The sequence below is a fragment of the Scardinius erythrophthalmus genome (genome assembly GCF_964197995.2).
Source record: "Scardinius erythrophthalmus genome assembly, chromosome: 16".
NCBI lineage: Eukaryota > Metazoa > Chordata > Actinopteri > Cypriniformes > Leuciscidae > Scardinius > Scardinius erythrophthalmus.
The window spans coordinates 11,108,979-11,122,859 of record NC_138236.1 but is presented as its reverse complement, the minus strand read 5'-3'; the positions used below and the strand labels follow the sequence as shown (position 1 = coordinate 11,122,859).

The 13,881-nt window shown below is 35.5% G+C and overlaps 1 protein-coding gene across 2 annotated transcripts; it reads right to left on the bottom strand.

The window, feature by feature from the left end:
• Window positions 1-136: 136 nt before the first annotated feature.
• On the bottom strand, window positions 137-12,380 carry bnipl (BCL2 interacting protein like). Of its 2 annotated transcripts, none has more exons than XM_081389369.1 (10): window positions 12,180-12,380; window positions 7,330-7,410; window positions 7,178-7,248; window positions 6,704-6,955; window positions 6,398-6,589; window positions 6,227-6,329; window positions 5,981-6,112; window positions 1,772-1,858; window positions 1,563-1,661; window positions 137-1,429 (listed from the first exon to the last, which is right to left on the bottom strand). In XM_081389369.1, exons 1-10 carry the CDS (start codon window positions 12,221-12,223, stop codon window positions 1,405-1,407), a joined length of 1,086 nt encoding a protein of 361 aa, XP_081245495.1. In that variant the 5' UTR covers window positions 12,224-12,380; the 3' UTR covers window positions 137-1,404. The 2 variants fall into 2 exon arrangements, with proteins under 2 accessions (XP_081245495.1, XP_081245496.1); XM_081389370.1 differs by lacking the exon at window positions 12,180-12,380 and adding an exon at window positions 8,651-8,876 and having other exon boundaries at window positions 138-1,429.
• Between the last annotated feature and the right edge of the window lie 1,501 nt (window positions 12,381-13,881).

The following is a 13,881-nucleotide window of genomic DNA, read 5'->3' as shown; positions in this document are numbered from 1 at the left end:
ATTTTTTATTATTATTTGGCTATTAAAATATATATGATTTTTTGTTGTTGCATGTAACATGTATTGCATAATTTTTTGTAATTCCATTTGTGGCAACAATTTTTTATATGTGGTCTAAAAACGATTGAAACCTTTCAATAGTTCGTTCATTCATTGAAATGATTTATTTGCTTTGAGTAATCCAAAACATGAACTTTCTACTAAACATTATTGACTGGTTTATAACATCTGGCACATAAAGCGTTACAACAGGAATCTTGTTATTTAACCTTCCAGCACTCTCTCTGTTCCTGTTTGTGATTTCAATGCATAAAGAAAAATGTTTCACCTCTCAGCTACCTCACTTCCTCTCCCGGTTTCCCGAAAGGCGCAAAAACTTTTCCATAGCGACTCAAAAAAAAAACACATTCCAAACCACTATTTCCTCATTACAATTAATAATGAATCACAACAGGTATTTAATATAACCCTTTATTTCCTTAAATATCATAGAAAAGACATGCATGTAGTATATGTGCGCAGTTTGAAAGCTCAGGTTGTTCAAGTGTGGCCTTGTATAAATATTTGCACATAGGAGTCTATTAAATGAAAGCACATTCAATGGGCCACTTTACAGGCAGCAGCAGCAGCAGCAGAATATTAGAGAACATTTCCTTATTTCAGAAGAAAACCAAGACCGATTATATATGTAACGCGTATATACACTTTGTATTGTAATAGCTCTCTGATTTTGCATTAAAAGCTTGCTAGATTTGCACTGATAACATTTTACAGAATAAAAACAAGTTCAATAAAACAGTCAATACCACTTTACAGAAAAGACGAAAACCTGGACGCTTGGATGAAAACAGACAGTAGTTTGAAGTACACATACGAATAATGGTTCATACCGGTTTCAAATAACATACAATGAGATTTTGTAACCATTTAGTGCAAATATTAAAATAGAGCCATTAAACAACCTTATTTAATCTAATATTTACCCTTATTTGGGTGTTCACCACAAGTCAAAAAGGGAAATGGTTTTATTACAATATATTTCTAAGGTTGTGTATATTTAACTTTTCATGCTTAAATATAAAAGCTTTTATGAAAGGTGTATTGTGTCATTTTGTATAGTCTGGGAAAACACTGCATGTTTGTTAAATGCGATGACGTAAAGCAGGCTTTCGTGTTGTTGGCGGATCTCTCCTGACCCACCTTGAGGCTTGACACAGCTGTGTCCCTCTGAAGGACAACACGGTCTTTGTGTGTTTCATCAAAGAGTCGTCTGGTAGGAAGCAGTGTTTCTGTCATTAGGGCTTTTGCCCCTAAAGCTTGACCTTTAACCTCAGCCATCTCCCGAGTCCCCAGTGTGAAGTATGTACAGTATGTTCACCCCTCCTGTCTTTCCATCAGACACTTTCATCTGTTCATCTGCTCATCATACCTACAGAACAAAACAAATCATTTATTATCAAGAATTCATTTTTATTTATGGATTTATCGAAATTATTTAGAGAGAAAAAATGACTGGGGTTAGAAGCTCAGGAAAATGTATCCGGTGTGATGTGGACACTCACTCTCTGATGCAGTCTGGGATTTGCAACTGGTCCACAGGAACAAACTCTGCCAGTTCCTGCAAGCTGTGGATGAAGCGCATCTTCCTGCTAAACTTCTCACTGCAAGCGAGAGAGAAACGGTTCAGGCTGAGGGGTTTCGATATTAAAACGAAACGTCTAATAATGATCATCTTGTCCTGTAAGCTGAACGAATGATCATCCGTGCTCACCTGATGAACGGTTTGATGACGGTGATTACCGCTCTCACGTACCAGGCCGGGTGAACCACGAGAAGCCCTTTCAAGTCTTTCCTTAACCTGCAGAAGAAACGAAAGGAAAGAAAAGAAAATATATGTAAGACCTCACTCTGAAAAGCAAAGGAAAATACTTTGTATCACCACATAAAACTATTTTGTTTCCAACATCTGCTTTGGTTCTCCCACTAGAGGAGCTGGTAAAATTCCCTGGATTCATGCGGAACATGAGGACACAAAGGAGCAAACGCTGAGCGTCACCCGGACCCGTGTGAAACCATGAGAGGCAGGCCGTTGAATCATGGGACACAGGCAGAAACTTGGAGACGACAATTTGTTTTTCCACTGGTCTACTAGCCCAAAATAATCACCCACAAATAGAACCAGTTCCACTTTTGTTTCTTCCATATGTTATTTAAGTGTTAGGACTTGTAAGACATTATTCTGAATACTACAAAATACTTTATTCTAGTGCTGTCAAATCGATTAATCGCGATTAAACGCATCTAACATAAAAGTCTTTGTGTGTGTGTATATATATTATTATATTTGTATATACAGTTGTGGTCAGAATTAATGGCACCCCTGGTAAATATGATCAAAAATGGCTGCAAAAAATAAATCTGAATTGTTTATCCTTTTGATCTTTCATTCAAAAAATTTGCAAAAATCTAACCTTTCATTGAAGTACAATAATTGAAGGGGGTGGGAGATATCTCTGAAGTATATTCCCATAAATATTTACCATTTTTTGCACACCAGGGTGACTAGGAACATGAAATTGTCTAGCTATGACTTCTTGTTTCACAGGAGTTTAAATATGAGGAAACACAAAGGCCAAATTCCCTGAATCATCCATCACAATGAATAAAACCAAAGAATATAGTTCTGATATGCATTAAAATATTGTTGAGCATCACAAAATAGAAAGTGGATGTAAGAAAATAGCTAAAGAATTGAAAATCCCCATTTTGACCATCAGGGCAATAATTAAGAAGTTGTAATCAACTAAAGATCTAAAGAGTTACGAATCTGCCAGGAAGAGGATGTGTGTCTATAATGTCTTAATGGACGGTGAGGAGGAAAGTTTGAGTGGCCAAAGACTCTCCAAGGATCACAGATGGAGAATTGCAGGGATTAGTTGAGTCTTGGGGGTCAGAAAGCCTAAAAAATTATATCAAACAACCCCTACATCACCACATGTTGTTTGGGAGGGTTTCAAGAAAAATCCTCCTCGCTCCTCCAAAAATAAACTCCAGCATATTCAGTTGTCAGACACGACTGGATCTTCAAAAGGGACTGGATTCTATAGTCAGATGAAACAAACAAAAAAAGGGCTTTTTGGCAGCAAACCCACCAGATGTGTTATAGATACAGAAAAAGTACCCCATGCCCACGGTTAAATACACTGCTGGGTCTTATATGTTGTGGGCCTATTTTTTTGCTGGAGGTCCTGGATTTCTTGTTCAGATACATGGTATTATGGATTCTAGCAAATATCAACAGATAAAAAATCAAAACCTGACGGCCTCTGCTAGATATCTTATACTGGGTCGTGGTTGGATCTTCCAGCCGGACAATGATCCAAAACAAACATCAAAATCAACACAAAAATGGGTCACTGAGCACAAAATGAAGCTTCTGCCATGACCGTCCCAGTCCCCTAAACTGAACCCTATAGAAAATGAATGGGCAAAAAAAAAATTCTAATTTTTTGAATGAAAGATCAAAAGGATAAACAATGCAGATTTATTTTTTACAGCCATTTTTGATCATATTTACCAGGGGTGCCATTCATTCTGACCACAACTGTATATTGTGTGTTTGTGCACAAACACACATATATGCAAATACAGATATATATTATAATAATAATAATAATAATATACACATATTATGTAAACAAAGACTTTTATTCTGATCTATATACAGTAATAGAGTCCAAAAGTCTGATACTGTCAGCAAAAATCTGTCCATTTTGCATTTTCAAATTGTAATACATTATTTACTACTAACTACCATTTAATTACTCACAATTAAATACACTTTCTAACTTTAAACTTGTTATATATATATATATATATATATATATAAATAAAGAAAAGTGTTGAACAAGAATTTCACACTTTTTTAAATATTTGGTTGGTCCCCCTTCAAACCAAAGTGCTTTTTGTGCTTCAATGGAAGCAAGAATATCTGACCTTTATACGAAGGAGCTGACATGGTCAATCAGATTCACTTATTGATAAATATTTTGTATTCTTATTTATCAGCATTTTAGCACTTTAAATGGCAGAATTTGAAAGTGGTCTCAGAATTTTAGAAGGTCAGTGTTTGCACTAAAACTAGAATCAGAGAAGCTAAAATTACAGAACTGTATCACAGGAGTTTCCCTTTAGTTTCCGTGGTATTTACATGGACTTCTTTCAGTTATTTTCTCCTCCTCGATTCTGTGAAGTCATGATTGCTGGTGTTTGTTTGTGTTGTTTTCTGTTGCTGTCTGTACAGCAACGAATGAATGATCTCAGAGGAAACTTCATGCAATGACGCAATGGAGCCAGTAGGGATGACAAATCGGACTTTCAAGAGCATCCCACACTCCTTAGTTCCTCATTTCCCAAACTGATCTCACATGATAAGCCATAACGACACGAATTTCCAGAGCATACAATTTCCTCAAATCAAACATTTATAAGAATGACCTTCACCTGGGAGAGTGAAATACGGCTTTGAAATGGCTATGCCAGGATATAGAGAATTTAAACATGAATTTACAATGGTATTTCTTCGACTGGTCAATAATCACAAAACAACCCCTTTTAGGATCTTGACCCGATCCTGATCACCCTTGTTGAGTTCATTTTGGGAAAATGACTGGCTGACTGTACGTTATCCCTTACATAACCACACAGTGATTTAAAAAAAAAAAAAAACATTTCCATTTGTGTGACGTCCATTGAGAACAGCTACACTTGCCATGGAGAGCTGACACAAGAGTTAGAAACCTTAAGGAACTAATCCTAAATGAAGTATGCCATCTAAAAATGTCTAAATATAGCAGCCAAAAAAAAAACAAAAAAAACATGACAGCTGAGAACAGGTCAAAGGTTATCTTAGGAATGTCTGGAAAAACTCTGATAACATGGCCCTGTATGTACGAGTCCACAGCATTCCTATCATATTTCATACAAGGGGCATTAAGAAAGAGAGAGCAGAGGTGGGATCTCATGTTGAACAGGAACTAAACTAAAGGAAGATGACCACAGTCAGAGCTAAGACACAGACGCCCTCTTCTGGAACTGATGGAAATTTACACTGCAGTTCAGTAGGAGTTTGGTGGCTTTCAAAACATACAGGAAAATACAGGAATGTTGTGAAGTATTATTACAATTTAAAATAACTGGTTTCTATTTGAATATATTTTAAAATGTAATTTATTCTTGTGATGCGAAGTAGAATTTTCAGCATCATTAATCCAGTCTTCAGTGTCACATGATCGTTCAGAAATCTTTCTAATGTGCTGAGTTATCAACAATGTTGAAAACAATTGTGTTGCTTAATATTTTTGCGCTTGTATAAAACATGTATAATGTGACCAAAGATTTCTGTGATATGAAGGTGTATAATAATCAAATATACAAGCTTAAAAATTACAGTCTTTCTCTTCTGGGAAAACGAACCAAAAATATTGATTTTCATCTCCTGTTCAGGGGAGTATACATATTTTTGTCCAATAAAATGATCTTTAGAATGAGGATGTCCCTTCCCCTAATACCAATAGCAGTATCAAGATGATTTGTTTTGTTTTTCCAGGCTGTCTCAACCTAAATTCTACTGACTCTCTGTTCTGCCACAACTTCCTGTTTCAAAAGAAAACCGTTCATTTCTTGATCAGAAAAACAAAGTTTTCATTTCGTAATCATAATCAAAATTATAATGTAATGGTGTAAATGTTCTCCACCAGACTTTTTTGTTAGCCACATGAGTGGAGAAAAATAGTATAAACCAATAATATCACTAACAGAAATGGAATCCTGATGCATAAAATCAAGTCCCTCCATTCATAACTTCATACTAAAAGAATATTTTTGGAAAATGTCTTACGGTGTCGTTTCCTGTTGTCTTTAAGCATAAAATTGTTCAACTTGATGATAAATCACAGTAACTACACAGCGACTAGCTCACCTTCTGTCAATGGACATGTAACACTGTCGGAGCCACTTCATGCCAGGCATCTTATTGCGAGGGGCCATTCCACACAGATACACCAATATGTAATTCTCAGACACCATCAAGTCCAACGTGCCAATAATGTACCTAAAGCCAAAAAAACATTAAATGTGCATTTTCCCAGAATAAACATTCAAGTTCCAAAAAATGATCATTGCTTATAGAGAAAATTCATACCAAATCATCATCATCAAGTTTTACCTGAACAGATTTTCCATCACATACTCATAATGTTCTATTGTATTTTCTGGTAGGTAGCAGGCAGTAAAGATGATGATGGCTGTCGATCCGTCCTCATAATACCCTATAAAAGAAGGTCAATTTAGTTTGTAATTAACCATGTTCATCCCATCTTGTCCCACAAAAACTCACCTCCATGGGAGAGAACTTGGAGATACGGCTCCAGAACGCTCATGTTGACTTGGTATTCTTGGCCGCCAATATGGAATCGTCTCCATCGCCGCCCATTGCTGTCCACCTGATCCAAGTCCAAGTGTCCCATCTCTGCATGGTCCAGTAAACTGGCTTTTCTGATCGCTGCTTTACCCATCCTAGGAAGATCATCTGCAATGACCACAGTACTAATGGTAAACCAGTGCTCTCTGAAGATTGGCCTGTCCCATACCCAAAGGAAACAATAAACAACACAACCCTAATGAGAGTCAAAATAATTAATACCTTCCCACTCCAAGTCGTGCATGCTGTCTGGGAAGTTGCAAGACTCGCTGTCTGAGGGGGTCTCTAAGGCCTCTAGGTTAATGTCCATCTCTAGGTCATCCTCAGCAGATGGTGAAAGGGCGGAAGCGTCAAACTCATCTGATTTCATGCTCCGGTCCATAGAGGTTTTGTCCAGCGTTAAACTAAGCGCCGGGGCCACTAGTCGCTTCTTCCTCACAGTATTACCTGTCAGGGCCAGGCTGGTCGGTGGGACTAGTGGAAAGAAAGGAAAGGAGCGGTCAGCCCTGGCAATGGCAAATACTATATATACACATTACTGTTCAAAGGTTTGAGGTCAGTCAGTAAAACTGTTCAAAAGTTTGGGGTCAGTAAGTAAAACCGTAAAAAAGTTTTGAACAGTAGCGTGTATACATAAGTCCTAAATCATTTAAGAGACATATTTTGGCCAGTAACTAATTGGAAAAATGAAGTTACCAGGCCTGTTTCCCTCAGCTCCAGGGCTTTCCTGTTCATCGTCAGGACTCTGTGTGTCCTCAGGAAGGGGCCTACAAAGATCACATTATTTAATCCCATTTGCACTCGAGATGAACATAGATAAGGTGCATGTACCTGTTAGTGCAGATTACCTGGGAAACTCCTCATCCTGCCATTCCTCGCGGAGCTCCATGTCAGGGATGAAGGCCGATGTCTTGCCGCTTTCCAAATGTCTGCATGCATGAATTGAAAATGTAAAGTAAGACACAGGGGCTTCTTGATCCATACGCTACAATTTGATTAATTTTTAACCATTAAATTCTAAGCATACCAATTTTGTCAAGATAAAATTCCAGGTTTGTTTGTTTTAATTACAGAACAGGTCAGCACAATATCCATGTATATAAAGTATTTAATATGCAGCCATTTGAAAATGTTTCGAATTGAGTTCCTGCAGTGAATGACAGAACCCGATTTAATCCTTGATGATATATAAATACATATATTTGCATCTCATGCAATAATTTTAGCTGCAAAACAAAATATTCAACACCAAATCTGTCTCTCCCAATTCCCTAATTGCTTTATGTTAAAATATAGCATTTATTTTTAAACGTTTGGTGAAATAAACCTTTCTAAAGTTATAAAAATAATTATGTTTCGAAAGTTTTCTAAAATAACTAAAGTATGGGTCTTTAAAAACCCATTTTTAAATCCCAATATCTAGATTTCACTGATTCTTTGCTACTCAATGAAATGCAAAACCTGCCTTTTAACAGCATACAGCATATTAAAAATAATAATGATAAAAACCCTCAGTGTATTCATTTCCAAAGTCTAGCTGTTGATAAAGTTTTAAAATCTGGACTCATTTTGTCCTGTCTTTGAATAACACTGACATCTGATTGTTGTCAATGATCAATTGATAGTTCACCCAAAATTGTCTGAAAAAGTATGTCATTATTTACTTACCCCCTAAAGTTGTTCCAAACCTGTATGAATTACACAACACAAAAGAAGATATTTTGACGAATATGGGTTAGAGTTGATGGGCCCCATTGACTTACATAGTAGGCTATTTTATGGAAGTCAATGGGGCCCATCAACTGTTTAGTTACAGATAATCTTCAAAATATCTTCTTTTGTGTTCAGCAGAAGAAAGAAATTAAAACAAGAACACTTGGAACACCTTAAATGTGAGTAAATGATGACAGAATTTTAATTTTTGGATGAACTATCCCTTTAAGAGCAGAAGTGACGAATTTTTTTAGAAACAATTCTGAACAGACAGACAGACGGACGGACAGACAGACCGATAGATGTACAACTGTAAATGAACATTAAACCGTGTTGGATCAAAACAGCACTTAATAACAAGGCAGTGTAGCCTACACTTGAAACCTCGTTAACGCCCATCACATCGCTCTTTATGGACATATGTAAATAATGACAATGTAAACATGTTAAACTCACCTTTTCAACAAGCACGTAGATGCGTATCAAAAACAAATCCCTTCTTCATTTGACAAAAAAAAAGTACTGCCTAAACATTAAGTGCTATATGTAAGGGATGTATTATAGGACACTGATGTAAAACTTCGCTATTTACCTTTCCTTTACAACGACAAGGGCGATTCTCTACCCAACTAATGCAAGCACCCTCATGCCAAACTCAGGATTCAGCCAATCAGAGCGCGTCACACCTGATGACGCAGCCTCCGCACCTGAGAGAGCTGTTAAACGCCCCGCCCACAAATCTACCGCTGTACACCAAGACATCATACTGCATCATACCTGTGGCTGTTCAGATTTATGCTGCCTTCACGTTCTATCGGAATGATTGTAAATACCATTTAAAAAAATTGGACATGAACAAAGTTTCATTATTTTAAAAATTTTAAAAGTTAGGAGCTTGCCATAAATGGCTGCATTTAATACATGTGTGATGTGCAAAATTTGGTTATTTTGTCAACACTGAAAAATGTGATGCTGATGATGGTTTGAGACCTTTATTAAGTCTTTATTTACTGAAGTGAATGCTAGATTTCTCAGTATTTTAAATAAATATTTGACCTTCATTTTTGTGTCTGACAGTATTATTTTATTTTAGAGGTTATTTTTTATTTAGAGGTTATCCGTGAAAATACAGTATGGAAACATTATTATTTTTAATGTTTTTGAAAGAGGTTTCTTCTGCTCATCAAGCCTGCATTTATTTGATCAAAAATACAGGAAATTTTTTTTTATATTGTGATATATTATTACAATTTAAAATAATTGGTTTTCAATTTATTATACTTTAAATTATCATTTATTTCTGTGATGCAAAGCTGAATTTTCAGGATCATTACTCCAGTCTATCACATGATCCTTTAGAAATCATTCTAATATGATGATTTATTATCAAAGTTGGAAACAGTTCTGCTGCTTAATATATTTTTTCATAACCTGTGATACTTTTTTAGGATACTTTGACGAATAAAAAGTAAAAAAAAAAAAAAAAAAAAAGAAGCATATTTTTTAAAATAGAAATCTTTTGTAACAACAATATACACTACTGGTCAGTAATTTGGGGTCAGTAATTTTTTTTCTTTCTTTTTTTGAAATAAATCAATACTTTTATTCAGCAAGGATGTTTCAAATTGATAAAAAGTGATAGTAAAGAAGATTTATATTATTAGATTTTTTTTTTTTTTTTAATAAATGCAGTTCTTTTTAACCTTTTATTCATCAAATATATTAGGCAGCAGAACTGTTTCCGACACTCATAATAAATCAGAATATTAGAATGATTTCTAAAGGATCATGTGATAGACTGGATGTCACATGTGACACTGAAGACTGGAGTAATGATCCTGAAAATTCAGCTTTGCATCACAGAAATAAATGATAATTTAAAGTATAATAAATTGAAAACCAATTCTTTTAAATTGTAATAATATATCACAATATTATTATTTTTTTCTGTATTTTTGATCAAATAAATGCAGGCTTGATGAGAAGAAGAAACATTAAAAATAGTAATGTTTCCAAACTTTTGGCCTGTACTGTATATGGAGCAATTTTGTAAGACAAATGGAAGTAGCAGGAGATGCGCCATATGAATATCTCTAAACTGATCAGATTCATCCCAAATATATTCTATATATTCATATTTAAATATTTTATATTCATTTTTTTCCCTGGTTCTATCCAACATACTAGGCCTATATATACTGAAAATAGCAGTACCAATGTGTCAACCTTGTCAGATTTGAACTGAAATGTTCCTGATTTTACCTCAAGCATTTCTTTACGTCACACATGTGGCAATTACACGTGGCATTAATGACCAGAAAATCTAGTTTTGTTTTCAGCTGATTCCAGGCAGTCAATGAGCCGGTGTGCTCCTGTTGTCAGCAACATAAGAGCTTCTGCTGTAACTGAACCGGTTTCTGATGGCCACTAGCCAGTACCACCAAATTCATTCAGATCTTGATGATATTGTCTTTGCTTCAAACCTGTAATCTTTAGACATACACTATTGTCCAGAAGATTGCTCAGAGATTATACATTATTTCAAACATTACCTGCTCTAACATAATAGGCTGTGCCTCACTGTGTTGTGTGTAATCTCAAGTCCAGTGTTGACAGGCATTATCAGATGGCATAATACATTTTAAGAAATAGGGCATTTTTAGGACGATGACTATGGATGACAACTGTGGCAGACAACATGTTACATCCAATGATGCATGCCAGCGTATAGGCTACTGTTTCAGCAGTTGTTGTAACTCTTACAAGATTTAGTAAAGTAATCGCCTGTTGTGAAAACCTACTGGCTTGTAAGATGCTTTAGCAACTCATTCTAGAACTTACTGTATTAAATGGATAGTTCGCCCAAAAATGAAAATTCTGTCATCATTTACTCACCCTCAAGTTGTTTCAAACCTGTATGACTTTCTTTTTTCTGCTGGACACAAAAGAAGATATTTTGAAAAATGTCGGTAACCAAACAGTTGATGGACCCCATTGACTTCCATAGTAGGAAAAAAAAAATTACTATTGAAGTCAATGGGGTCCATCAACTGTTTGGTTACCAACATTTTTCAAAATATCTTCTTTTGTGTTCAGCAGAAAAAAGAAAGTCATACAGGTTTGAAACAACTTGAGGGTGAGTAAATGATGACAGAATTTTCATTTTTGGGCGAACTATCCCCTTTAAGGATACAGGCATTATTAGATTTAGTCACATCACATAAACACTGAGGGCTTTTATGACACTAAGTTTCATGCATTCTCGTCTTGTCCGGACATGAACATGGAATTCAGTATGGAAATTAACAAGTCAAAAGACCTATTCTGTGAATGACAGAAGCATTATTATTGCATAAAAGCTTTCATATCATCTCTATTTTACACTCTAAAAATGACAGTGTTTTTTTGAAGTGGTGCTGCTGGTGAAATTCAGTCATTACAGATTGTAGTAAAAGTACTTTCTGCGTTAACATATTATGATATTATAACACTTTACTAAACTGGCATTTTTAACTCATAAAAGCATCAAAACCCTTGTTATTAATGTCTGAAAATCTGATGATCCGTCAGGTGACAGGATATGAGAGGTGATGTCTTTCCGTGTGGTTGTTAGGTCTCAAATATTAGTCAAGAAGTTTGGCAAAAGTGCCGGAAATCAGTTCAACTGCAACTTCCTTTTTTCTAAAATCCTCTTTTCTAAACAAACAGATACAGAAGTTGTACAAGGATTTCTCTCGTGTCTTACTACTGTCCACTTCACAGCGCAACAGAACAACCAACATCTCGTAAATTCATCTCTGGTTTATCCAGTATGTGCTTATGACCTCTTCTGATGCTTGTTTTGAGCTTATAAATGTGTTTGACCATGTAACTGAAACCTTGAGGCCATGTTATCATTATATTGTGTACGAATCCATTACTTTATTAATGTTACTTCAGTATTTAGGGACAGATTTGACAACAGTCAATCTAAATTTTGACTTACCCATTTTGCAGGTATCCTTCCTTCTGGTCTGAGTAAGTCCCCATGTCTAAAGTTTTTAAAAGAAAGTGTCTAGATTAGAAATGCATTCAGTGAACTCGGTTGATGAGCATGACATGAGGTGGTTTATGAGCCTCGCCACAATGGCAGCCAGTTTCAGTGACTGTATCTTGTGTCTTGTGTAAGGGAACTCACCCTGACTGTCAGTACAGGTTTTTCAACATTTCTGACTTCTGCTGACTAAATTGTCTGTCTCCCATTGGTTCAGCTGCTTTGAGCACTTCTGCTCCCCCACAGGGAAGGCTGGGAAGGTGGAGGAAGAAGCCACAAAAAGGCATAACTTCATGGTCCTAATACCCTTGAAGTTACAAGCCTCTCCAAAGGAAAACTATCTACATATCATTTGATTATTATATTATTAGATACATACACTACTTTTCAAAAGTTTAGGGTAAGTAAGATCTTTGTTTTTGAAAAAAAAAAAAAAAAGACTTTTATTCAGTAAGAGTGGATTAAATCAACCAAAAGTGAAAGTAAAGACAATTACATGTTACAAAAAATAAATTCTGTACTTTAAGGGCTTTCTAATCATCAAAGAATCCTGAAAAAAATGGTCACGGTTTCCACAAAGATATTACACAACACAACTGTTTTAAACATTGATAATAAAAATAAATGTTACTCTGAAGGATCTTGTGACTGAAGATTGGAGTAATGATGCTGAAAATTCAGCTTTGCCATCACAGGAATAAATTACATTTGAAAATAAAAATTTAAAGTAGAAAATCACATTGTAATCAATATTCTGTTTTTACTCTATTTTTGATCAAATAAATGCAGCCTTGGTGACAATAAAAAATGAGATTGTAATGGAACTACCTTTTTTATAGATAAACCTCACAAACCAAATATGGAACAATATGAAAATGTTTTATTGATATTGAGTCCAGGAATACTTTGCCTTGGCAATAAAATACGTCACAGAGGATGCGCTCTTGAATATCCTGCTATACAACCATAGCACATTAATACATTGACATTGAATCAACATTGAAAACCACATTATTATGATATTGGCATTATTCAGTGTGCTTAATTCTCCTGAGGCAGCATGCAGCAATCTTCTGCTGGCACCATGTCAAATCTCACCAAACTAACAGTCAGGGTTAATTCACACGGGATACACGACACCTCAAAATACCAACAAACCATCTAATATGTTTCAATATTAACTGATTATTTTGTGCGTGTGAAATCATGACTTAACTAGTAATTTTACTTCTATGAACAAAAAAACGCCTTTATATAACTGTCCAATAAAATGTCATCATATAAGATTCATCCAGTTATGTCTTTTTAATACCTTAGATTGAGCTTTTGTATTTACTAATATAATGAATACTATCATTATAATGATAGTACAGTATGAAACGATCTTTAGATTCTGATTATGAATGCCTAATGGTGTGTTCACACCAAACGCGAAGTGTATATTCGCATCGCACTCGCTCTAGATTACTCGCGGGATGTTTTTCTCGTTTTTCGCGTCACTCGCGAATAAAAACATCCCGCGAAAAGTAGTGTGTCATCATCATCATCAACAACAACACAATTTCTTTCTGCCATCATTTTTCCGTCATGACGTCTGAAATAAATGATATTGCTGCTCTGTAAACGCCGACGCACCAAACGCACTCAACTCGGT